General features: G+C 50.2%; 1 protein-coding gene across 6 annotated transcripts in view; it reads right to left on the bottom strand.

Moving 5' to 3' along the window:
• Positions 1-3376: 3376 nt before the first annotated feature.
• Positions 3377-25075, bottom strand: part of DCLK2 (doublecortin like kinase 2) — a 185729-nt gene continuing 164030 nt past the window's right edge. For 5 of the 6 annotated variants that reach the window (XM_081544011.1, XM_081544012.1, XM_081544013.1 and 2 more), the window contains 6 exons: positions 17703-17836; positions 17228-17305; positions 11233-11329; positions 10544-10624; positions 9357-9473; positions 3377-4510 (listed from right to left, as the gene is read on the bottom strand). In XM_081544011.1, the coding sequence (XP_081400137.1) occupies positions 4325-4510; positions 9357-9473; positions 10544-10624; positions 11233-11329; positions 17228-17305; positions 17703-17836 (693 nt within the window). In that variant the 3' untranslated portion in view covers positions 3377-4324. Of the gene's footprint in view, positions 4511-6750; positions 6833-9356; positions 9474-10543; positions 10625-11232; positions 11330-17227; positions 17306-17702; positions 17837-25075 lie in introns of all 6 variants that reach the window. The other variant, XR_014069343.1, reaches the window with a different exon arrangement.

Raw genomic sequence — 25075 nt, 5'->3', positions numbered from 1 at the left:
CTAATTGCTAGAGAAATGCAAATCAAAACTACAGGGAGGTATCACTTCACACCAGTCAGAATGGCCATCATCAAAAAATCTATAAACAAAAAATGCTCGAGAGGGTGTGGAAAAAAAGGGAACCCTCTTGCACAGTTGGTAAGAATGTAGATTGATATAGCCACTATGGAGAACAGTATGGAGGTCCCTTAAAAAACTAAAAACAGAACCAGCAATCCCACCACTGGGCATTAATCCTGAGAAAACCATAATTCAAAAAGATGCATGTACCCCAATATTCACTGCAGCACTATTCACAATAGTGAGAACAGGGAAGCAACCTAGAACAGATAAACAGATGAAGATGTGGTACTTATATACAATGGATTATTACTCAGCCATAAAAAGTAATAAAATTGAGTAACTGTAGTGATGTGGTGGACCTAGAGAGTCATACAAAGTGAAGTAAGTCAGAAAGAGAAAAGCAAATCTATATTAAGGCATATATATGGAATCTAGAAAAATGGTACAAACTAACCCATCTGCAGGACAGAAACAGAGACGCAGATGCAGAGAATGGGCGCTGTCAGGAGGAAGGGGGGGTGGGGATGATTGGGTAGAGCAGCACTACCATGTAGGCACTGCCAGCTGGCGGGGAGCGGCTATGCCGCACAGGGGGCTCAGCGCAGCGCTCTGTGACCACCCGGGGGCGGGATGGGTCAGGGGTGGGAGGGAGGCTCCAGGGGGAGGGGACGTGTGTCTCCTTAACGGCCGATTCATCTCGTCGTACAGCAGAAACTTAACAACGTTGTAAAGGAACGATACTCCAATAAAAAAAAAAATGTAAAACAGTGAATCAGGAGTCTTTCTTCATTGTTACTCACACCGTATGCAAAACTAAACAAGAAAACTGAGTGCCATGGCCTTTCTGCAGAGCTGCACTGCCCAGCGTGGCGGCTGGAGGGGCACGAGGCTGTGAAACGCTTGAAATGTGTGTGGTCCAGCCAGGAAGTGCCAGGACACACCAGGCTTCAAGACTCAGTACAAAGAAATAAGGGAACACATCCCACTGATTTCATGTTGATTACATGTTGAAATAGTCGTGTCCGACTCTTTGCAACTCCATGGACTGTAGCCTACCAGGCTCCTCTGTCCATGGGATTTTCCAGGCAAGAGCCCTGGAGTGGGGTGCCATTTCCTTCTCCAGAGGATCTTCCCCACCCAAGGACTGAACCTGGGTCTCCCGCATTGTAGGCAGATGCTTTACCGTCTGAGCCACCAGGGAAGTATATATTGAGATATATTTGGCTAAATAAACTATGCTATAAAATTAGTTTCACCTGTTCCTTTTTACCTTTTTTTTTTTTTAATGTGGTATCAGATAAATTATGTGGCTTACATTGTATTTCCACTGGATGGCAAACTGCTTTGGAGGTCCTCATCCAAGACAGCATCACTACCCGGCACTCTCTTCTAGTATGGTTCATCTGTTTGGGTCTGTCCTCACTGTCTCCTGATTCACATTTCACAATCTTATTCATGCCCGTATTCTGGGGGGAGTGATGCCAAATGCTTACAATCCATATAGTCCATATACTTTCATCTCGTGGCAACCTTTCTGAACAAAGTGAAATTGTTAATTGCTCGGGCCTGTCTCTTTGCAACCCCATGGACTGTAGCCTGCCAGCCTCCTCTGTCCATGGAATTTTCCAGGCAAGAAGACTGGAGTGAGTTGCCATTCCCTCCTCCAGGGGAATCTTCCTGACTCAGGAAGAGAGGCAGACTCAGGCTTACCCGTGGCTGAGCCCCGCAGGCGCCCCTCGTGACGTCAGCAGGTCCCTGCTTCCCTTGCTTTCCCTTCTGTAGCCAGGATGCCCCTGATGGAATAAGGGAATGAAGAGAACCCAAGCCCATGCCTCTCTCACTGGGCAGGAGTGGAGGAACCCGGTAGTTGGGTACCTGCATTTAGTCTGGATCCTGAGACCAGCACAAGAAATAAATGTCTGCTGAATGTGTGGGCAAAGGAACAACCTGCTCGTGCTGGCAGAGCCTTTCCTTGGCCGCTGGTACCCGGGCCTCACTTACCATATCGTGGCTCTGTCTCCTGCCAGGTCTGTGACCCTGGTGTGTCACCTAACTTCTAGGCTCGTTCCTTGACCACCACTCACCACTCTGGGTGTTTGTGGGATGAAGGTATGTACTGAAGAGCTGCTCAGTCACTGCGAGGCCATACCCCCACCCTGGACTTGGGCAACTCCTGTCCCTAGGCCATCGAGTGTGGCACAGAGAGTGGGAGCACGTGCTGGACAGAGGGGTTCGTCCTGTCACCTGTGACTGGCACTGCCCTGGCCACTTATTTTAAGTCTTTGGCAAATGTCTTTGAACCTCGCAGTTCAAGCAATGGGGTCACCCCATCATTCTTCCATTTTCATTTTTCTCCTGTTACATTAGCTCTTTGCTTCCACTGCATGCTCACCCGCTCGTGTCTGACTCTCTGCAGCTCCATGGACTGTGGCACAGCAGGCTCTTCTGTCCATGGGATTTTTCAGGCAAGAATACTGGAGTGGATTGCCATTTCCAACTCCAGGCGATCTTCCCAACCCAAGGATCCAACCTGTGTCTCCTGCACTGACAGGCAGAGTCTTTACCACCTGGGAAGTCCCTCTTCACTTTCATTAACATTTTTCTATTAGAAGCTGTAAAAAAAAAAAAAATGTTGCTCTTTAACTAGTGAGGAAAGCGACAGAATGTTCTGGACCTGCCCATCACCACCCTCCTCCTGAAGCCTGCATCCCCTGGCGTGGTACACTCGGGAGGCCCGTCTGCTTTCTGTCACCCGCCTCTGGTTTGGCTCAGCCCAGGGAGAAATCATCACACGGCAATGTGAACGAAGAGATCCAGAGCCAAAAGAGATGAGTTCAAGCCGTGGAGCTATATGGACTTGAGAAGCTGGGGACAGAGCAGTTCCAGGCTAAGCCCAAGCAAGTAGCTGTCATCAGAGAACAGAAATCAAGTGCCAAAATACACTGAAAAAAGCAGAGACGAGAGATGGCACAGTCTGTCAGAGAGACAGACACAGAGAAACAAGAATGGCAGCCGTGACTCCCCGTTTCCTAGAAAGCCTGACCTTCCCGTCCCTGGCCCCCCTAGAGTCCTGTGCTGTACACTGATGGTCCCTGTTGGCTTGGGAGCCTTTGCTGCGTGCTTTTGCACCTGTAATCAAATATACCTGGGTCCAGGGGCACCTCCACGTGTTCTTCCCAAGCACCTCTCCCCCCAGTCATGTCCCCAACACAAAAGCCAACACTGGTACCTTCCAGAATCTGGCCCTGGGGGGTGTCGCTTTGACCACACACTGCGACGCAAACAGCCACACAGAACCTCTGCCCACCCTGACTACTGCTTCTCAGGAAGGAAGAGTTTATTGGATACACTTGTAGGGGGCAAAAGTCTAACAGTGAGAAGGAACTACAGGCTCACCCATTTAGAAGATGAGCAGGGAAGACAAATACACTGAGTATGTACAATCATTAAAAACAGCAGGGAGGTGGAAAAAAGGAAAAACTGCCAGCAGCCTTCCAGAAGGTTAGTAACAGAGGACGTCTGCAGGCACCTTCCTGCCCAGTCCCGACCGTGCCCGCGCTTCTTGGGGCTGTCCCGCCGCCGATGAGGAGCAGATGGAGCAGGGAGACGGGGGCTCCGAGGGGCTCACGTCGGTCCTGCCCTGCCCGCAGTCGGACCGGGAGAAGGAAGCCCTGCCCGCGACATACATGCACACGCCTCTCCTCAAAAAGCCCCAAGGACAACGCCCCGGGCATCTTCCGATACAGACGTGGGAAGAGACGTGGAGGAAGCAGCGGCCTTTCCTGGGGCCTGTGCCCAAGTCCAGACCCAGTGTCCTCTTACGTGAGCCCCGTGCCCGGCACCTGGGAGACCCCGAAATGGGCTGAGCGCTGGGACCAGGGTGTCCACTGGGGGACCAGGACTTCCAGGAAGCCAGCCCCCGACCCCCGGCAGCAGAGGAAGGGTGCCCACAAAGGGACAGATACAGTTCTGAGCTGTTTGTAAGAGAGAGAAAAAAAGGAGCCCTCCGAGTTTACTTAAATAGACATCTTGGTTCATCCAGAGCGTTTCTATAAAAATGCGCTGGATTCCGGATAGAAGTTGCACAGTCTCCTGGCGATGCCGTCCACTGTCCACTGAACTGAAAAGACGGAAAATGTCAAGAAGCCGCTCCGAGGACCGTCCCCGAAGCCGAGGCTTACAGGCCCCTCCAGGCCCCGGAGGCGCGCCCCGGGCCCGGGCGGTGTGCGGAGATGCGCTGGGCAGCGGGCGCGCCGGGCGCTCAGTCGCGGTGGCGGCGCCAGGTCCCCGCCCGCTCGCTGCACGGGGCGGGGGCAGGAGGGCCGGGGTGCGGGGGCGGCTCCGGGGGCGCGGGGGGCGCCGGGGTGGCGGGCTCCAGGCCGGGCCGGCCGCCGTCGGCGCCAAGCTTGCTGCCGAAGATCTGGCCCTCCTTATCTAGAGCCGTGTTCTGGGGAGAGAGCAGGAGACGGGAGACACGTTAGCCCGCCGCCTGCGCCCAGCACCGCGAGCGAGCAGGGCGCGCCGAGCATGCAGGGCGGGAGCAGGAGAGGAGAAGTAACGCGGGGGCCCGACGGCGCCCCCGGCCAGCCCAGCAGTCCCTCCATCCCTCACCGCGGCCTCTGCTCCCACTGCCCCGGCCGGAGCCTGGGGGATCTGAGCCCAGAAGCGTCCTAGACAAGAAGCAAACCGCACGGGAAAGCAAGGCACCGGACTGCTAACTTCTCTAAAAAAGATTCCCCATCGGGAGATTGGAAAGGTCAAGTCATGTCATCCATAATACCTCCCCCTCGCCCGCCCCGAAACCACCGCCACACTGGCTGCCGGTAATCTGAAAAGCCTGGGAGTGTAGGGTGTAACACCACACATCTTTCCACCCCCCAGATCTCCTCCCTGGCCTTCTCTTCCTGTGGGGTGTCTTCACACCCCCAAGGGTTGTGACCTGCTCCCTCTGGTGGCTCAGACGATAAAAAAAAAAAAAAAAAAAGTCTGCCTGTAATGCAAGAGACCAGGGTTCAATCCCTGGGTTGGGAAGATCCCCCAGGGGAAGGGAATGGCAACCCACTCCAGTGTTATTGCCTGGAGAATTCCATGGACAGAGGAGCCTAGTGGGCTACAGTCCATGGGATCACGAAGAGTAGGAAATGACTGAGTGACTAACCGCTCACTTTCCCCTGCTCCAGGGGTACAGATGTCCCCTTGCTCTCTGGCCCTAGCCGGGAGCTGGGACCTGGCCTGCCTGCCTCCTCCTCTGACCGGGTATGACTGCCGCTCGGCCAGGGAGGCCAGGCCAGGCGCCCTCTCTCTGGGTTTTCCAAAAGCGGGGCTCTTCAGTTCTCAGCACCTTTAGCTGAAAGGCATGTGGACCAGAAGTCCTTTTCTTGTCCTCTAACCACCTTGACGGGGAAAGGAACCATCGATTCTTCCAGGACTCCAGGAGGGGAAAAAAGTGCCTGGAGAAAATATGAACAAACGGGGGCTTCCTAGGCCTTGGGCAGCTGCCTGCGGGGCCCTTGGTGCAGACTGGAAGACAGGTGTTCTCCACAGGCCCTTCCTGAACACTCAGCGATTGCCAAGGGCAATTTCTGTTTCCCGGAGAAGAGGTAACGGGAAAAGCCAAGTCAGAGACTCAGCCCTGCGCCTTAACACGCTTCGGAGCGGAGCACCGAGGGTGAGCAGAGGCCAGGCCACCCCCCCAGGGAAAACGCGGAAAGCGCAGAGAGGCTTCTTCCGGTGTTCTCCACCCAAAAGCCTCCCCTGGGCGGAAGACACCAACATCCCCAGGGTTATTTCTCCTCTTCTCTTCCCGACGAGACCATGAACGTGTGCTGCGGGAGGCAGCAGAGCGGTGCGGTTAGTACATACCATGGCCTTGGACCTAAGCCAGAGGGGAGCAATGCAGGCAGCGGGAGAGGCGCGAGGAGGGAGGAGAGAAGCGGGGACAGAAACTGGACTTACTTTCAACAGAAGCAACACAGTCCAAACAGTTTTGTCTAACTCAAGCCCCAATCCTTCCCCACGTGCCCCTGAAAGGAGCACAGTCCCCTGAGGGAGGAAGCACTCCTCTTGAATCCATACTTTCTCGAGTCAGCTCCGAGGCTACAGAATGCAGCCACAAGGGGTTTCTTATCATTAATCCCCTTTTCCACCATAAGATGGCCTCTTCTGGGCGAGGCCCTGAGCCCGCTCTGCAGGTGCAGGGTCCTTCCGTAAGCCTCTCGGGACAAGTCAGGGCCAATGCAGGTGCAATCTGAAACCACAGGCCCAACTTCAACCAAAACCCTGTACTCTAGCCTTCTCCTACCTCAAGCCTAGCTGACTGTACACTGTCTTACCGAGGACAGTGCCTCCTTGCAGATGTACTTGGAGAAAGAGCCAAAGCCTTCCCAAAGGCTCCCATCTTACGCTGTCATCCACTAAAAGATATGCATTTGCACCTCAGTGCAAGACACCCTTCAGCAGGAGAATGGCTGGGGTCGTCCTCCCGTGCCCTCACCAGCTTTTGGTCTGGGAAGCAAGCTGAAGAGTTTTAAGTAAAGTTTTCATGGGCGTGTTTGGCCAAAATGGGTGTCAGTAGGCACCCACGAGAAGCTGAGAGCTGGACACTGCTGTCCGAGTCTGAGAGAAGCATGCAGAGAAGAGGGGCTGAGCGTCAGAGGCCGCTCTGAAGAAGCTCAGCACGGTGAATACCAGAACGCTGCTCCGGGGTCCCCAGAGTCTCAGCGGGGGACACAGTGAAACTCTGAAGTGCCTCTCAAACTGTCATGTCAAACTGTCAAACAAAACGCAGACAACAGCATCAGCTTTACTTTCTCACCGTTATTTACCATTCCTGTCCTACCGTTTTCTCACCGGAGCCCCAGGCTCCAATTGTGGGGGTTCTAAGACAACAAATCCCAACTGAAGGGTCCCGCCGCAGGACACGGGTACCCTGTTTCCACTGCTATTGTATCAGGAGGAAACCACCTGAGCCGCACATGCCCCAGAGAAAGAACATATACATACCAGGAAGAGCTGTCTGTGAACAGTGATTTTTAAGAAAACATTTGAACCTGTTCCCAAGGGCAGGACACAGACACACGGCAATGGTGAAGGGGGAGGGGGCGGGGATGACTGATGACTCGGAAGCACCGCAAGCTGCCCCGACACAACCATGACCGGGCCAGGCCTCTGTGGGCGAGGATGTCTCCCCTCCCCATGGAGGCCTGCGTGGGACAAGCCCGATTCCCAGGCTGGCTTTCTGGCCATGGAGAACTGGTCCCTCCTGAGACAAGTGTTCCTGATTCCCCCATGGGTTTTGGACCTCATGGGTCAGCCAGCACCTCCCCAGAGCTAAGGAGCTGCAGAGTTATGTAGGGAACAGGGGGTGAGATGGAGCCCCGCCAACATGCCCAACAAGACACTTAATACACACGTGAACACACAACGCTCACAATCACTGCTCGACTCACAAATAATAAAGCAGTGTTCATTCACGCAAACATCCTGTTAAAGGTCAGGAGTTTGACACTGAATGATTGAACTTCATCAGCAAATGGAAAAACGCCATTTGTAAACCACAAGACGTAGGTTCTGAGAGGGCCTGGACTGTCCTCATCCAGAACAGAGCCTGTACTGGGCCGAAAGGCAAAAGGGCCGATCATTCCAGAACCTTGGTGGGCCCACATCTGGGCCGTGAGTTGTCAGGTGACCCAGGGAATGAGGGGGAAGCTCTCCTGAGCTCTGGGCGAATCCTATAAAGCTTCTTCCTCTAGGAGACTAGGAAGCTGAATTCGCGTGTGGTTATTAAAGTGTGCTAACTCTTAAGGTGTTTTATTACATGGTGAATGTGGCAATTTTTGATGTTTCAGGCTTTTCTAGATTTCCCCAGGAGCTGCCTCCCAGCATGGCTGGCGGCAGGGCTGTGACCCTATTCCAGGCGGCGGTGACCCACTGAGAAGGTTCTCCTGCTGTGGGCTCAGGCAGCACAGCTCCTCTTGCAGGCTCTCAGCTGCGAGAAGAGGTCTCTGTGACAACTCTGACTGTCTCAGGCTTCTGGCGGGACACTGCTGAGATCCTGGGGAAACCACAGCTCAAGGGGCCTTCCCGCTCGTTTGGCCCAGAGCCCCCGGGGTCCTGCAGCCTGGCCCGTGGGCTGGAGCAGGGAGAGCAGCCTGGCAGGGGAGGAGGAGAGGGGTCCCCAGGACAGAGAGCGGTCCCCCCAGCCAGGGACAGAGCAGCGGGCTTCCCCCTGGCTCCCACCTGCACCCAGTCCTCCGAGGGAAGGATCGGAGGTGCTGGGAGAACAAGCGACTGTTTTCCTCCCATCGGGTAGGAAAGCAGCCTTTCCAGAGGGGGAGGGTCTGTCCCGAGGCCAGAGTGATGGGTGGGGCGGGGGAAGGCCCATTACCCGCTGTCCGGCTCCTGGGTCCCCACCTCCAGAGAAAGCCTGCCTCTCCCCAGGAAGGCAGCCCCCTGCTGCTCCCCAATCCTATGAGCAGTGGGGGCCACAGGGGCCAGCTTCACAGCTCACAGGAGCGAGGACCAGGGTCTGGAGAGCTGGTGGGAGGTGCTAACCACACTTCTGACTCACTTTTATCTTTTCTGCCATCTTCTCCCCCTCCCTGACCTACTTTCATGTTACTTCACGTACTTTAATGCTGTTTTCCATTTGCTGTGTTTATGGATTTAGGTAAGCTGCCTCAAAAACATTTTAGAAGGAATATCTGACAGAATATGGGGATCAGTGTTACTAACTTCTCAGAAAATTTTACCAACTCTGAAAAATCCAATTTTTTTTTTCATTCTTCTGAGAACTTTTAAAAATCACAAAATACTGATTTTTAAAAAATGAAAATTTGCTTAACTCTAGCTGTTTCTTATCCCCAGTCCCAAAGAATCATTCAGAGCTCAAATAATCTATTTGTGAAGGCCTGAGTGGTCAGGGAGTCGTGGCCTTTGGCTGCGAGTCCCGCCTGGCTGGGGAGCCCTCTCTGCCGGGGAAGCAGAGCTGGGACAGACACCGCAGCCCAGGGCCCACTGAGCCCAGGAGAAGAGGAGGGGACCCTGGCCTGGGCCCTGCAGGCTGGCCTGGCTGGAACCTGCACAACCTCTGATCCCAGGGCCCATGGACTGGGAGCCGGCCACACGGTGCCCTTCACATGCCAGGCCATTCTTGCCGTGGACGGAGGGGCCCAGGAGACACCTAGGGCCCCGAGAGGGGAGCACTGGGCCACTGACTCTACCGGGTTCCCTATCAGCGGAGCAGTCAGGCCGGGCCTGCGGCTGCCCAAGGGCGGACCATCTGCTCTACTTACCATGATAACGGAGACCCCGGTGGTCGTGCTGTTCTGTTTGGGGAGCGCATTATTAAAGTGCTGTTTGAGTTTACCTGTTACTTCAGCTTGCATATTATTCTCCTGGGAGGCGTCATCCTACAGAAAAGAATCAAAGACACCAATTTTGAGTCTCAGGTCCACGTTGACTCTTCCTCAACAGTCACACTCCATCCATCACTCCCGCCATCTCCTCCTAATGGGCCGTCTGAGCCATGAGATCAGGGGAACAATGTAAGTCAAGTAATTGAAAATACTGACTGCTATTTGGCGGTCCTCCACCCCCCAGAAAGACCCTCGACCATGCACCTCCCTCCTGAGGTCTGGAGTGGGCTGAGGAGAGGGCAGAAGGACCTTCTGCAGGGCTCAGAGACCTTCCTGCACAGCATAAATGCCACCTAATTTAGTACACATCCTGCCCATGGAAACATCAATATTATCATTTTAATCAAGAATGCAGGTAGTGTCTGGTCTTTATCACTCAGTAAAAAAATGTGGCATCTCAGCTACTTGGTCCAAGAACTAAGTTACTTAACAGAGAGTCTGAATGGAGTTGTCAGAATGTGGGGGACAGAACCTGGGTGGCAGAGGTGCAGAGGGAGCCCCCGAAGTCAGCAAAAGCCCCTGAGTTAATGCCACTGCCCCCAGGCTCCCAGGACTGAGGGGGACCCAGACTCCCCTGGTTGTTTCCCCCGGGCCCGAGGCACTGCCCGCACTCGGAGGGAATCCCCGAACATCACACATCCTCCGCCGGCTCCCGCCCGCCCCACCGGGAGCGAGCAGGCGCGCTCCCCGGACCACGTGCCAGGAAGGCAGAGATCAGGCTCTGACACAGGCTCATCTCTGGGCAAGTGCTGAAGCCTCTCAAACCCCAGGATGACAGAAAAAGGTCTTCGGAGAGCATCCTGGCCAATCCGCTCACCTCACAGGTGAGGCAGCTGCGGCCTGCAGCAACCGTGATGAGCCAGGTCACTCACAGAGGGAGCCTGGTGCCAGCTGCGTCCTCCTAGAGAGCAGGCTGCATGCTGCTTGCTCCTTACGGAAGAGGACGCTCAATCCACCACAGAACTTGGACCCAGAACTCGGTCTGCACCACAGCCCGGGCGAGGAGGCCCGCTGTGGCCCACAGGACACAAAAATGTCGGTTCCCTGGGGACGTGGGTACTTACGGACACCCAGGGGTGACTCAGGATCTGTCCTGCTGTGCACCTCGCTTCAACATTGACCTGAAGCATCTGACTGATTAATTCCTGGGAAGAAAGAACGGAGAGGACAGAGGGGACAAAAGTGGGCTGACTAACAATAAACACAGAAATCTTGAGTTTGCACCGAGTACGTGAGAGAACAGCCAACACAGCTGCTCGGTATTTGGACACAAAAGCAATCACACCTCCACCTCCCCAGGCCTCCAAGGCAGGCAGGCAGGTACGGCCGCCACGTCAGCAGCACCGGGAGGAGAGGTCTCACCCGAGTCTACGCAAAGCACGGCGTTCCCTCCTAAGAGCTCTGGGCACGGCCATCATCCGCAGCACAAGGCTGCAGGACCGTTCCTTCTGGCAATGCCACCGGCCTCACGGGGCCACTCCTGCAGGCAGAGGGGGTCTATGACGCAGTTCTCGAGCAAACGAAGGGACACAAGTTTAGGGCTTAAAGAAGCGTCTATAAGCCCTAAGAAGGTGGCCTCAGCACACTGGGAAGACAGCCAGGCCAGCTTTCAGAGTCCAGCGAAGTGTTTCAGGCACCGCACTGTGGGATGAGCCACACGTCCAGACAGACCAACACGAGTGGCAACAGCCCCCGTGACAGGCAAGGACCCCACGACCCGCCGCCGCCCCCAGAGCCAGGCCAGGATGGATACCTTGGCTGAGTCTGTGATGTTGTCCCAGTAGGGGGCTGGGAACTCCAGCTTCCCAGCCAAGATCTGGTCGAAGAGATCTTCCTGGAGGTTGTTCTCACTGAGTCAGGGACAGAGAAACAGAAGAGGCAGCGTCACCACTCGGCTTTGTGATAAAATGCTCACGGGGAGCGGGGGACAGAGGAGTCCAGCGTCTCTGGTGTGGGCATTTCACAGCTTGGCTGTGCGTCTCAACTGCGTTTGGGACGACACACTCTCCCAGAGAACATCTCCATGGGCCTGGGAATCAGAGAGAAGGGAGAGAGGGGAGATGGTGCAGAGAGGAGGAGCAGGGCAGAGAGAGAGGAGCAGTGAGGCAAGAACTCTGTTTGGCGGGCACTGGGTTTCAGCGTGGGAAGATATTCTGGAGATGGGTGGTGCTGACGGTTACACAATGGTTTAAATGTACTTAATACCACTTAACACTTGACATTGTACACTTACAAATGGTTAAAGGGATAGATTTTATGTCACATGTATTTTTCCACAAAAAACAAAGACTCAAGAAAAAAATGGAAGCCACAAAAAATATAAGTCCTCATTTCAAAAAAACGAAGCTCAGCATCTGCCCTCAATCATTCATGGCATAATAGTAAGTGGGGAAAAGCAGCAAACCCGAGTCAGATCTCCTTTGTCCTTCCCCTTTCTACTTTCCCAACAAAACAGCCAAAGAGCAGCGAAGCAGCCAACACATGGGAACGTTATAAGGAGTTCAGAATCTGGATGAACATTCACAGCGGAACACGCTCCCCACTGAAACCTGACTTTCACTGAAGCTCAGTTTGAGAGAAAAAGCCCATCATCTGAGGACGTCCACTGGAACTGCAGGGGTGGAGGCCCCCGAGGTGGGCATCCCTCCCTGCCTGCCTCTCTCACAGGGGCACCTGCACACAGCTAGTGTCTAAAGAATAAAAGACAACTTGATTTTTGATGGACAGTGCCAGGGAAATGCGGAAATCCTGCTGCGAAAAATTCAGGAAATTGGACATCCCTTACCTCCCAGAAAACTGCATCTCCACAGCCACATGGCCCCTTCCCTTGGTGGACACATCAATGTCCAGAGTGAAAAGCAAGTCACTGGCTCTCTAGGCAAAGCCTAGAAGAAAACTTAGGATGGGCGGCTGGAGTCAAGATCAAAATCCAGGAGTGGAAGTTCAGTCTCACTTGGCAAATAAGTGTTAAGTAAATGTTAGTCGCTCAGTTGTGTCCAACTCTTTACGATCCCATTGACCATAGCCCACCAGGTTCCTCCATCCATGGGATTTTCCAGGCAAGAATACTGGAGTGGGTTGCCAGTTCCTTCTCCAGGGGATCTTCCAGACCCAGGGATCGAACCCAGGTCTCCCGCATTGCAGGAAGATGCTTTACCATCTGAGCTACCAGGGAAGCCCAATACTAGAGTGGGTAGCCTTTTCCTTCTCCAGGGGATCTTCCCAACCCAGGAATTGAACCCAGGTCTCCCGCACTGCAGATGGATTCTATACCAACTGAGCTAACAGGGAAGCCCTGATCACTTGGCAAGGATGCAGCGTTTCTCCTGGAGCTCCCCACAGACTGCCTCAGCCCCACGCACTGCGCAGGGTGCTCATGTGGGACCCCACCCAGCCTCCTGCACAGGAGCCTGGTCACACTACCAGTCCTCCAGGGTCTGCAGTGGTGAGTGTGGCATCCCTAGAAACAGATAATTCAGGCCAGTGTCCAGAGACAGGCTCTGGGGCTGTGTGATGAGGTGGCTGCGTCATTCCTGTTCTAGGAAAAAGAGCAGAGTCTGTGAGCTCTGTGAACCTTCATTACATCAAACCAAGCTCAGCGGAATCAACACTGCGGCTTCGTGATGTCATGCAGCACTCAGAGCAACCCAGGTCAGGCCAGGTCAGCAGGCAAGGCGAACAATGCCCCCAAGCCCTGCTCCCCGAGAAACTGATGTTCTTCGAGTGAACACAGACTGTTTCTTTCTAGGTGTCTAAATGTTCTTTCCTTTTCACTGTTACCTCTCTACTGATTTAATTCAGCTCATCTCTCCTTAAAAATGAATAAAGAATGTGCCTAAAAACACAATGGGATTTTACAGAAACTTTCAGAACATCACAGGACCCCAGGAGACAATGTTAGAGGAAGATATAGCAAGCCACCCATTTCCAGAATCACTCTCTTTAGCCATTCCTCTCTGTGACGGCATGCATCTCCCTCTTGGACTTCTTCGGGAATCTCAAACAGCTTCTGTTAACACACACGGGTCTTTATTTGGTTAACAAACAGCTAAAACTTTGGGTGTGTGTCTGCAGGATTTAGGTTCTTGGCAAAATAGCCTGAGTCAAAACACAGCCCCAGGATCTGGGCAATTAAGAGGGGCCCCCGGAGGACCCGTGCCGTGAACCGCGAGGGCCCTGGGGTTCCAGGTGGCCCTCGCCCGAGCAGACCTGCCAAGAAGTCACCCTTCTCAGTCGTCACAGAATAAAAGTCCCTCTGATTAAATCTCCCCTGGATGGATTAACACATTTATACGCTACAGTCTGGCTGAGATGCTTCAAGCACTTTTTAATTCTCAGACAGTATAGTGCTATAAGTCTGGAAGTGCCCAGAAAGAAAAACTCTGAAAACAGCCAAAGACTCTGTGCACACACTCTTTCCAGTGCTGAGGTGTTAAAGGTCAGACGAGGTAACCTGAAAAATGGTGTAAGCTATTTCACAAATGATGTGCAAAACATTTCATTTAAAGGGGGTGTGGGTGTGTGTTTAAGAGAAACATCAAATATCTCAGTATAGTCAGGCAAATATTATTTGTTATCAGTGGCCCTAAGAACAGACTTCCTTAGGCAATACCTAAATCCTGGAAAAGCAAAATTCTTCTCAGTAACAATGAAGTATTACATGTCAGCCTAGGACTAATGCCCGAAAATCCTGAAAGAAGAATGGGAGATGCCAGAGTTAAAGAAGCTTCAACTGTCAATTCCAAGGAACAATTTTAATTAAAAAGCTTTGGGTTCAATTAATCTTTTTTAGAAAACAATGAAAATATTTTGAGATAGCTGTTGAAAGACTTTTACTTTAGAAGCAAATTTATGCAGATTTGCTTAATCTTAATCCATAGTCATTTATCATTATTTAAAGGACCATTTCCATAGTTTGATATATATGAAATACAAAATATGTAAATATTTTACATTAGAGTAGGTTACAAAATCTATCCAGAAAGTCTCTGTATGCTATGAAGATGCTTCCACAACTAAGATGTAACATAATAAATTTTCTTTCATCACAACATGATATGAGAGAGGGAAAACATTTTCAGAGGTGAGCCATCTAGAGTTATAGGACCAGCTTCTGAATACAACCTCTAAGGCAGCAGCTTTCAGAATGTACTTTTGCTGCTTTTGATTAGCCAGACTGATCTGAAGATCCCAGAGAGAACAAGGTAACAAGTCACAGTAGATACATATTGTTAATCTGAGTCACTCTTTTGTTGCACAGTAAAAGGGAAGTCAAAGAAACAAACTTCTAGGCTGCACTGGCAAGTGGGAACACTAGAGGGAGTTGTGAGCACACATTCCTCTACAGCTGCTCCTCCACACCTGTTCCCACCTGCTCGCAACTTGGGTCAACCAAGGAGGGAGACTCTGCTGTCAATGGCCCTTAGATTTGTTGTTGCTGGTCGCTCAGTCGTGTCTGACTCTTTGCGATGCCATGGACTGTAGCCCGGCAGGCTCCTCTGTCCATGGGATTCTCCAGGCAAGAACACTGGAATGGGTTGCCATTTCCTTCTCCAGTGGCTATTCCTGACCCAGGGATAGAATCCACATCTCCTGCCTTGGCAGGCAGATTCTTTACCGAGTCACCAGGGAAGCCCCTGGCCCTTGGGTTACCTGCTATTTCAAACCCCACCATGCTCTGCACTTGACCGGTTCCCAAAGCGAGTCATCACTGGAACCAGCTGGGGCACCATGTGACTGTAAAAACAGCCACAAATTACTGCCCCCCTTCTATGGACACAAACTTCTCCCACATTTACCCCAGGCTTAGCTATTTGATTTCATTTGATCAGTGGGACATTAATCAAGAAATGTGAAGCAAGCAGACATCGGGAAGGTACTCGGGCAGGGAACTTGCTCTCTCTGGCTGCTCTGAGGAAGCGGTCACACCATCATGTGAAGCCCATGCTCTCTGATGCTGGAGGGCACGTGGCTAAGTCAAATCTGTGGTCCCAGCTGACACTGAGCCGACTCCAGGCATGTGAGTGAGCTATACTGGACCTCGGGCTCCCACTAAGCCAGCCCAGGGCAAGAGAATGGCTCAGAATGCTTCATACCCCTACTTTTAGAACAAATTTATTATTCAGTAACAACGAACAGATATGTCCTACCCTTCAGTCTGAATAACCCACCTTGGCAATGACCTTGATGGAAAACCATGATGCTGATGGATGGCCAGACGGAAAGAGCCTCGACCTACAGCAACCCAAGCCACGCCAGGACACAAGGTCCCACTCAAATGTCGCATCTCTCATGAAACCTTCCGTGATTTCCAGTCCTCAGCTGAGCCTGCCCTCAACTTGGCATGAACTCATGTTCAGTTATTCTGCCTGATCAATATTCTCCTGCTGTGTTTTCAAACCAACAAGCCTCTCAAAAGTAGAGGCTGACATCTGTGTTATTCCTGTATTTAATGCAAGCAACACAACAAAACAAAACCAACCATTCAACTCAACTAAAAATTGATCATTAGGGACTTCCCTGGTGGTCCAGTGGCTAAGACTCCACGCTCCTAATACAGGGGCCCAGGTTTAATCTCTGGTCGGGGAACTAGATCCCGCATGCCACAACCAAGACCCGGTGTTAAAAAATAGATCGTTTAAAAAAAAGATAAACGTTGTATCTTTGTACTTTTCTGTATGTTTGAAAGCTTTTATAATAAAAAGCTTTTATAATAAAGCTTCTATAATAAAAAGCTTTCATAATACAGCTTCTATACTAAAAAGCTTTTATAATAAAACGTGGAGAGAGAGAGGGAAGAAATAAATCTGCTTTTCACTCACTGAATACACACTGTAAGCACGAGGGCCGTACAGAATAAGTTTTGTTTCCTGCTCGATTCCCAGAACTTAGAACGATGCCTGGCCCATTTAGTTGTAAAATGACCATAAGAAAAGACTAAAAGGAAAACAGCATTCAAGAAAAGTCAGAAGAAAATAATCAAACGTGCATCATGAGATCAACATCGGCTTCAAAGTGTTCATGTGCTTCCGAGGGAGATGGCACTGGTAAAGAGAGACACTACGAGGAATCCCCGCCTGCCCCCCGTTCATACACCGCTGGGGGGGGTCCCCATCATGCACCCTGACCCCGTGTGCAGGCATCTGTCCTCCGAGCAGGTGAGAGCATGGTCATCAAGGGTCGATCTGCTCGTCCCAGGCCTGTTAATGCCACAAGTATTTGTAACGCTCCTAACTCAATAGTATGTGAATGGACAAAAGTAATTGAAAAAGAAAGAGCTCCCTGTGTCTACAAGAACCAGGTCAAATGCTCTGCAAAGTGAGTTGTTAAAAAAACAGCTGTCAAATTAGGTAGAAGAGACAACCCTTAAGAACTAGAAAAAGTCTTACACCTGGGAGGATCAGATTGCTTGGCGAGGATCTTTAAATCACACTCCTCTTGAAAAAGACTGGGAATGGAAATCATAGACACTGGGCTACGGGGCGAGTTTTATGGAAGAATGACCGTGGGAAACCCAGGGGACCAGGCACAAAGCAAAGGCCTGGGCTGCACATCAGAAGCGCAGACGCAGAATATACATTAATAGGTTGTAAATTAAGATTAAAAACCGAAAGGTATGTTTATACAATTTTTTACTGACATTTTTACTGACCTGTTTCTGGTACTAATTGCCAGGAGTAGAATGTCTGCTTCCCGATCAAAGGGAGAGAGTTTACAGTTCAAATATGGTCACCTGAAGAGCCACTGACCTTCGGAAGGGTGGGAATCCACACAGCAGTATGTATGTGATCACGCCAGCCGCCCAGATGTCCACCTTCAGGCCATAGCTGGGGAAACAGAGCAGGTGGGAGGAGACAGGACGCTACTCCCACGAACCCTCCACAGGGCTGGAGTGCTTGCCTTTGTTTGTTAGGGGAAAAGGCCTTTCAGTACCAAACCACTCATTGCATGCAGATGAATGAACTACCCTTGGGACAAAGGTGTCTGCTCTCCTCCCAACCTCACCACTATCTGGATTCCAAGACTGGCCTTGGGACAGAAGACTAGGCCCAGGGCTCTTGGAAGTACAAGCGCAAACTGGAGTTCCTGGGATCAAAGTCACGGTGCAGGGATCAGTCTCTCCCGCCCTCCATGCTCCCGGGAGGCACGTGAATCCACAGCAGCTGTGGCGAATATACCTGTTCCCAGAGTTCAAGCACCAACCCAACCCCCCAGGAGGCATACCCGGTTTCAGCAATGATTTCGGGGGCCACGTAAGTCGGGGTGCCACAGACAGTGTACAACGGGCCTTCCACCACAGTGGCCAGCCCGAAGTCTCCCAGTTTCAGAGACTTGGTCCCATCAGGATATTCGCACACCTGGAACAGAAAGCAGTGAATGATCAGAAGAGTTTTTCCCTCAGTGATTGCAAGGCGAGGAGCCTCTGGAATTGGGCTGAAATGACACACATACATTTCCCAACAAATCATAAGAAACCTCTCCTTCTGATATTAATGCCATGGCTAATCTCTGCTGCTTTTTAGCTTGTGTTCTGATTTTTTGGCCATGTGGCATCTTAGTTCCCCGACCAGGGATCGAACCTGCAGCCCCTGCATTAGAACCCCGGAGTCTCAACCACTGGACTATCGAGGAATTTCCCTCTCTTGCTTTTTAAAGCTCTAATTTTTCTTTTTAGAGATGTTGCATGTGATTTTGATTGTGTGAAATGTGAAAAAAAAATTTCCTACATTTGCAAAAAGTCCCTTAGCTAGGAGTAGAATGAACATGTGTGCATGCTGAGGGGTGGAGGTGGGCTGCTTACCCGGTTCGCTTGAGAGGCCCCCGAGCCTCAGGGCAGGACGCTGACCTCCGCTGTGTGCTCACTGTGTGTGTGTTGGGGTGGGGGTGGGGGTTGGTACTTGAGAGCCTCAGAAATGGAGTTCATTAGAGGTTGTCCACTAAAGTACTAGGTACTCTCCAGCTCATATGTTTAGTTTAGAAGATACAATTAGGACTTGCTCTCTAGACAATGAGGAGTATAAACAGTGATACAACCTAGAGGAGAACTTTGGAAATCTAGAAAGAAAAGGACCTTTGGGATGAGACAGCCCAAGCCTGCATGATGAAACACTCCACCCATTTGTCTGGTGACCTGACCCCTGAAAGCCCCTCACTCACCCCCTCACTCACCCTGGGCATGTTCCGTCATCTGTGAAATGGGACAACAACGGGTCCCTGGCTCACAGAGTTGGTGTGAGGGTGAAATGAGATGAAGCTCAGATCAGGACTGGGTGAATGTTCCTTCCTTCCTGGAAGGACTGGCTGATTAGATCAGGTGGATCATCATCTTGGAGAAGGCTTAACAATGCTGGTGAGGATGTGATGTGTTTGCTGACATCGAAGCAACTTTTCTAGAAAGTATGGCAGTCCTATGTAAATTTCTTAATGTCCTCAATAACCTGTGATCTGTAAATTTACTTCTAAGAACCTGCTGTAAGGGAACAGGGATGGATCCAAAGGTTATACCCAAGAATGCCAACCTCAGAATTCATCTTCTGTTTTTTAAAAACTAGAAGCAACATAAGTGGCCAACAGGTTAATGATTTAATAAATCACAGCAAATCCCTACAGTGATATGATACAGTCACTAATAAGCACAATTCAAGTAAATAGTAATCCAAGTAAATAGTAATCCTATGGGAAATATTCAATGTATTAAAGAAAAAGGAATATTCAAAATTACAAATATATATATATATATATAGCAATACCCTAAAATGTTAAGTTTACTCTAGGTGGCAGCATTATAGGTTACTGTACTTTTTTTCTTTATACTTCTCAGAAGTTTCCAGAATGTTTACAATGAACACATGGTGGTTCTATAATTCAGAAAAATTAATTTTATATATAAGCAGACTTTCTTTATGGGATAAAAGTCTGTAAGTTATTTTAAATGGGTGGTTTTAGAAGCAAACAAGTGTATATAGGGATATAATCTGAGACCTGACCATATGAGTTTTAATAAGCTATTTGCCTCTTAGATGTCCATTCTGAAAACACTGAATTTTGAAATAACTGCAAAAACCTAACATGTACTTATGTCATATCTTTCCTCTGCTTTTACATTTTAAACATATTTGTTTGTGTTTCCTTGTATCCCACATGAACTGAACCAGATTTTCATCTAAATCACTACTTACTAAAGGAAGAGAAACATTTAGCAAATGACATTTTTTCAAGATAAGCACATTAATGACATCGTCCATTAGTCTGATACTTACTGATGGGGAGTGATTTATAAACTCCTCAATAAAAAAAACATCAAGAACTCAGGCCTTCCTAATGCCAATGACCCCCATCTTAATAGGCACATTTTAAGGGTGACCCTGAAATACCTTTCTCGATTGTGAACTCAACTTCTCAGCAGTTGAAGAGGAATAGTTTTCACCTCAGTATTTTAATAACTGCTTCCATGTTGATGTAATAAAGAGCATGCTCAGCAAGCATCTTTATGACTTTCCAGTTTCACAGGACTGACGGTGAGGATTTGGGGGCCCTCACAGATATTTATCACTCTGAGTCAGCCCACAGCTCAGCAGAAGCATATTCAAAGCTACTAAGGATTCAGCCTAAAGCAGCAGAAACCAGGTTCTTAGTCATGCTTAGTCTTAGGACGACTTTCCATCCATTACATTTAATGTAAACATTAACGAGAACAATCTGAATTATAGTTAGAATTTATGATGCATTTATTGCAACCCAGACTTTAGAAATTCCCTAAGCAACTGCAGTGATAAGAACATTATAATTCTAAATGTATCATGAGAGTAAAAAAAAGTTTTGTTAATGTCATTTTGTTTTTACAACTTTACAATATACTCATTAGGTACATTTTTTTTTTAAATCATGTTTATTTTAGATGTTCAATTTAGGGATGCCTAGGGGTATTTAAGAACTGTTGTTGGATACTCAGAGGTCCCAGAAGTCCCATTTTTCATGTCCCCTACAAGGAATTCAGAGTCAGATGCAGGAGCATAAATAGAAAGGGACTGAAGAGTCTATAACCACCGAATAATGTTTGAGCAAGCGGTACTCTGGCTAAACATCAAAAGGGAGGTGTCAAATAGGGCAGACAAGCCTGAACTAATAATATTTTATCTGATTCATCTCTCCTCATGCTAGACACAGAGGCAAATATGTGAAAAAGAATGTAAGTAAATTTCAGGTCTTAGCTGGAGATTGTCTTTAAAGCAGGAAAAAATATATATATACATCTATAAATCTACACGTACACACACACACACACACTTATGACACTCTTTTAAGAAACTGACACTGCACACACACACGGCTTTGCTTTAGGAGACCGATCTTAAGAAAGAGGTGATAAATGCACAGTGACTGCAAGGCCTTGTTCTGGCAGAGTTCAGTTCTCCTCAGTAATGCCCATCCTCGCAGGCCTGGAAGATTCCCACCGTCTCCCAAACGCCATCTCATCACACTTCTGTAGTCACCCTGCTGGGCAACTAGGAAGGGAGCTGTTATTCCATTTTATAGATGAGGAAACCAAGGCACAGAAAAATCAAGTTTTGAGCGGGTGGCCATGTGGGATTCCAAACAAGTCCATACCATCCCACGCGCTCTCCTGCGTCTGAAAGGCTACAGGGGGTACCGACTCCGGGTGGGCTGTAAGCCAGCACCCCCGTGGGAACGCTGGCTCAGCAGAGCTGTGCTCAAATGCTCCGCCAGCAGCTGAGAGGCCCCGCCACAAGCTGCTCTCAGAATGCAAAACTGAAAAATGGAAGGAATGCGCATCCCACATACGCACTGCATGCCGCAAGTTCTCTAAATAAAACGTCAGCACCGTGATTTAGAAGGACCTCAAATATGAGAAACTAGCCCTCTCCTCTCCCCTGTCCCCAGAACCCCTGGAAAGGCGGAATTTATCACTGGTCTCTCATAGCTAACTCTGACCGGGCACCACCAGGCTGTAACTCAAGGCAGTAATGGCCACCCCTGTGCTCCCTGACACGGTGACCCATACATCTCTGCTGGCAGGGGTTTAAATTACGACACAGCTGCCAGGCGAGGGGATGCAAATGAGACGTCTGAATGCTCTGGTGCTTAGAGACGGGATTCTCTCAGAGTAGCGAGGGGCTGGCAGTCACTCTGTGGACTGGCTTCTAGCGCCGCGATGGCACTTTCTCATCCCGGGCTGACACCCGCGTGCTGACTGTCTCCAGGGTCTGCCGTGGCAGACACGTCTCTTACTGAGACACGCGCGGCGAAGAGTCTCCGTGGCCCGACCCCACGGGCCTCGCCCATCACACAGGAGCCTCAGGCACCTTATTCAGGTTCATCCTCCTCCTCCTGCCCTTTGGGCAGCAGAGCGAGGCCAGGGCAGGGCTTGGGGCGGGGTGAACACCCGGCCGGGGCAGGGGAGGCAGACGAGGCCCTGACTCCGGGCTCCTTCCGAGACACGGCAGGCTGGAGACGGCAGTCCCCGTCACAGTCTCTTCCCTGGATGGGTAACGAGAGCAAAGGGTGAGGGACGGGGTCCTGAGACTGGACACACGGTAAGGAAGTGTGAGTGGAAACGGGGAGATGTGGGGGTGGTGGGGAGGAGTGGAATCAGTGAGCTGGAAGGTACACCCTCGAGTCTGCGGAAAGGCTTCCCGGCCCCTGCAGACCCCCCATGGGTGTGGCCGCAGCAGGCAGAGCGGCTGCGCGGGCAGGCACCACGGTCACCGCTGCGTCTCGGGCCCTGCGGCGCCCGAGCTCTCAGAGACCCTCGGCATCTGCGGCTGCCGCGGCGAGATGGGCGTGGAGAGCAGGGTGTCCTCGGGAACACCCGGGGGAGCCCTGTCACCTCTGCTCGGGGATCTCGGGGCCAAATTCAGCCAGCGGCGGAGGAGTTGGGGGGGAAACGCGGACACGCAGCCAGCCTCTTGGTGTAGGAGCAGGACACCAGGTCCTCACGGGCAGGAGGCCTGCGTCACCACTGTCTCCACTCCTGCTCAGAGTTCAGAACACCAAGTCCCATGATACATCTTGCTTTACACGCCAGGGGTATTTATTTTCCTAACAAAAAGAAAACACATTCCCTCAAGGCAGAAGACGGTAAGAAAACAAACGTCACACACTTTTAAGTGGACGCTGAAAAATGATCAAATGGCACTATCAAAAGGGGAAACAGAACTGTGGATCAGGAGGCTCCAAGAAGGGCGCCAAAGCCTACCCATCAAAGCACACTCTGTTCAATAATTACTGGTGTGTTGCACGCAGGACGCAGGGTGTAAAGACCTGTGTGTGAGTGTTAGCTTCAGGTGAGCTAAGTGACCATCAGTGGCCAGTCACCAGCCATTTGCTTTTCACCCACTGTGTGCTCATTCAGCACCCAGGATACAAAAGGCAACTGAACCACAAACCTTGCTCCACTGGTGCTTACTACCTAGAGAATGGGAACGGCTAGAGATCTCGCCAAGAAAATTGGAGATACCAAGGGAACATTTCATGCAAAGATGGGCACAATAAAGGCAGAAATGGTATGGACCTAACAGAAGCAGAAGATATTCAGAAGAGGTGGCAAGAATACACAGAAGAACTGTACAAAAAAAGATCTTCATGACCCAGATAACCACGACGGTGTGATCACTCACCTAGAGCCAGACATCCTGGAATGTGAAGTCAACTAGGCCTTAGGAAGCATCACTACGAACAAAGCTAGTGGGGGTGATGGAATTCCACTTGAGCTATTTCAAATCCGAAAAGATGATGCTGTGAAAGTGCCGCACTCAATATGTCAGCAAATTTGGAAAACTCAGCAGTGGCTACAGGACTGGAAAAGGTCAGTTTTCATTCCAATCCCAAAGAAAGGCAATGCCAAAGAATGCTCAAACTACCGCACAATTGCACTCATCTCACAGGCTAGTTAAGTAATGCTCATAATTCTCTAAGCCAGGCTTCAACAGTATGTGAACCACGGACTTCCAGATGTTCAAGCTGGTTTTAGAAAGGCAGAGGAACCAGAGATCAAATTGCCCACATCTGCTGGATCATTGAAAAAGCAAAAGAGTTCCAGAAAAACATCTATTTTGGCTTTATTGACTATGGCAAAGCCTTTGACTGTGTGGATCACAACAAACTCTGGAAAATTCTTAAAGAGATGGGAATATCAGACCACCTGACTTGCCTCTTGAGAAATCTGTATGCAGGTCAAGAAGCAACAGTTAGAACTGGACATGGAACAACAGACTGGCTCCAAATTGGGAAAGGAGTACGTCAAGGCTGTATATTGTCACCCTGCTTATTTAACTTATATGTAGAGTACATCATGAGAAATGCTGGGCTGGAGGAAGCACAAGCTGGAATCAAGATTGCAGATATTCAGATGATACCACCCTATGGCAGAAAGTGAAGAAGAACTAAAGAGCCTCTTGATGAAAGAGGAGAGTGAAAAAGTTGGCGTAAAGCTCAACATTCAGAAAACTAAGATCATGGCATCCAGTCCCATCACCTTCTTGGGGCTCTAAAATCACTGCAGATGGTGACTGCAGCCATGAAAGACTCTTAAAGACTCTTAAAAGACTCTTGCTCCTTGGAAGAAAAGTTATGACCAACCTAGACAGCATATTAAAAAGCAGAGACATTACTTTGCCAGCAAAGGTCCATCTTGTCAAAGCTATGGTTTTTCCAGTAGTCATGTATGGATGTGAGAATTGGACTATAAAGAAAGCTGAGTGCCAAAGAATTGCTGCTTTTGAACTGTGGTGTTGGAGAAGACTCCTGAGAGTCCCTTCGACTGCAAGGAGATCCATCCAGTCTATCCTAAAGGAAATCAATCCTGAATATTCATTGGGAGGACTGATGCTGAAGCTGAAACTCCAATACTTTGGCCACCTGATGAGAAGAACTGACTCACTGGAAAAGACCTGGATGCTGGGAAAGATTGAAGGCAGGAGGAGAAGGGGACGACAGAGGATGAGATGGTTGGATGGCATCACTGACTCGATGGACATGAGTTTGAGTAAGTTCCGGGAGTTGGTGATGGACAGGGAGGCCTGGCGTGCTACAGTCCATGGGGGTGCAAAGAGTCGGACATGACTGAGTGACTGAACTGACCTAGAGAAAACGACAGATAAATAAATGATAAAATCACAGAACCATGGTAAGTGCAGCAGAAACCAGAGGTGGCCAGGACTGACTGCCTCTGCTCCGGGAGGCTGGGGTGATGTCAAGAAGACATGCCTTGTTCAGTATCTTATGAGATGAACCTGTTTGCTGGGGGACAGGATGCTGCAAACGAGACCAGTATGGTGGCGGTTTAGTCGCTAAGTTGTGTCCAACTCTTGCTACTCCAAGGAATATAGCCCACCAGACTCTTCTGTCCATGGAATGTTCCAGGCGAGAATACTGGAGTGGGTTGCTGTTTCCTTCCCCAGGGATCTTCTTGATCCAGGGATCAAACCCAGGTCTCCTGGACTGGCAGGTGGACTCTTTACCAAGTGAGCACACTGTATCACTTTATGATGACCAGTTTGGACATCAACAATGAGGTTTAACGCTGCTGATAAAAGTCTGGTCCTCATCAACTCTGGGGCCTGGGGAAACCTGTGTTT

The sequence above is a fragment of the Giraffa tippelskirchi genome, chromosome 11 (genome assembly GCF_054371585.1).
Source record: "Giraffa tippelskirchi isolate mGirTip1 chromosome 11, T2T-mGirTip1v1.2.pri, whole genome shotgun sequence".
In the NCBI taxonomy this organism is placed as follows: domain Eukaryota; kingdom Metazoa; phylum Chordata; class Mammalia; order Artiodactyla; family Giraffidae; genus Giraffa; species Giraffa tippelskirchi.
This window is presented reverse-complemented; position numbering and strand designations above follow the sequence as displayed.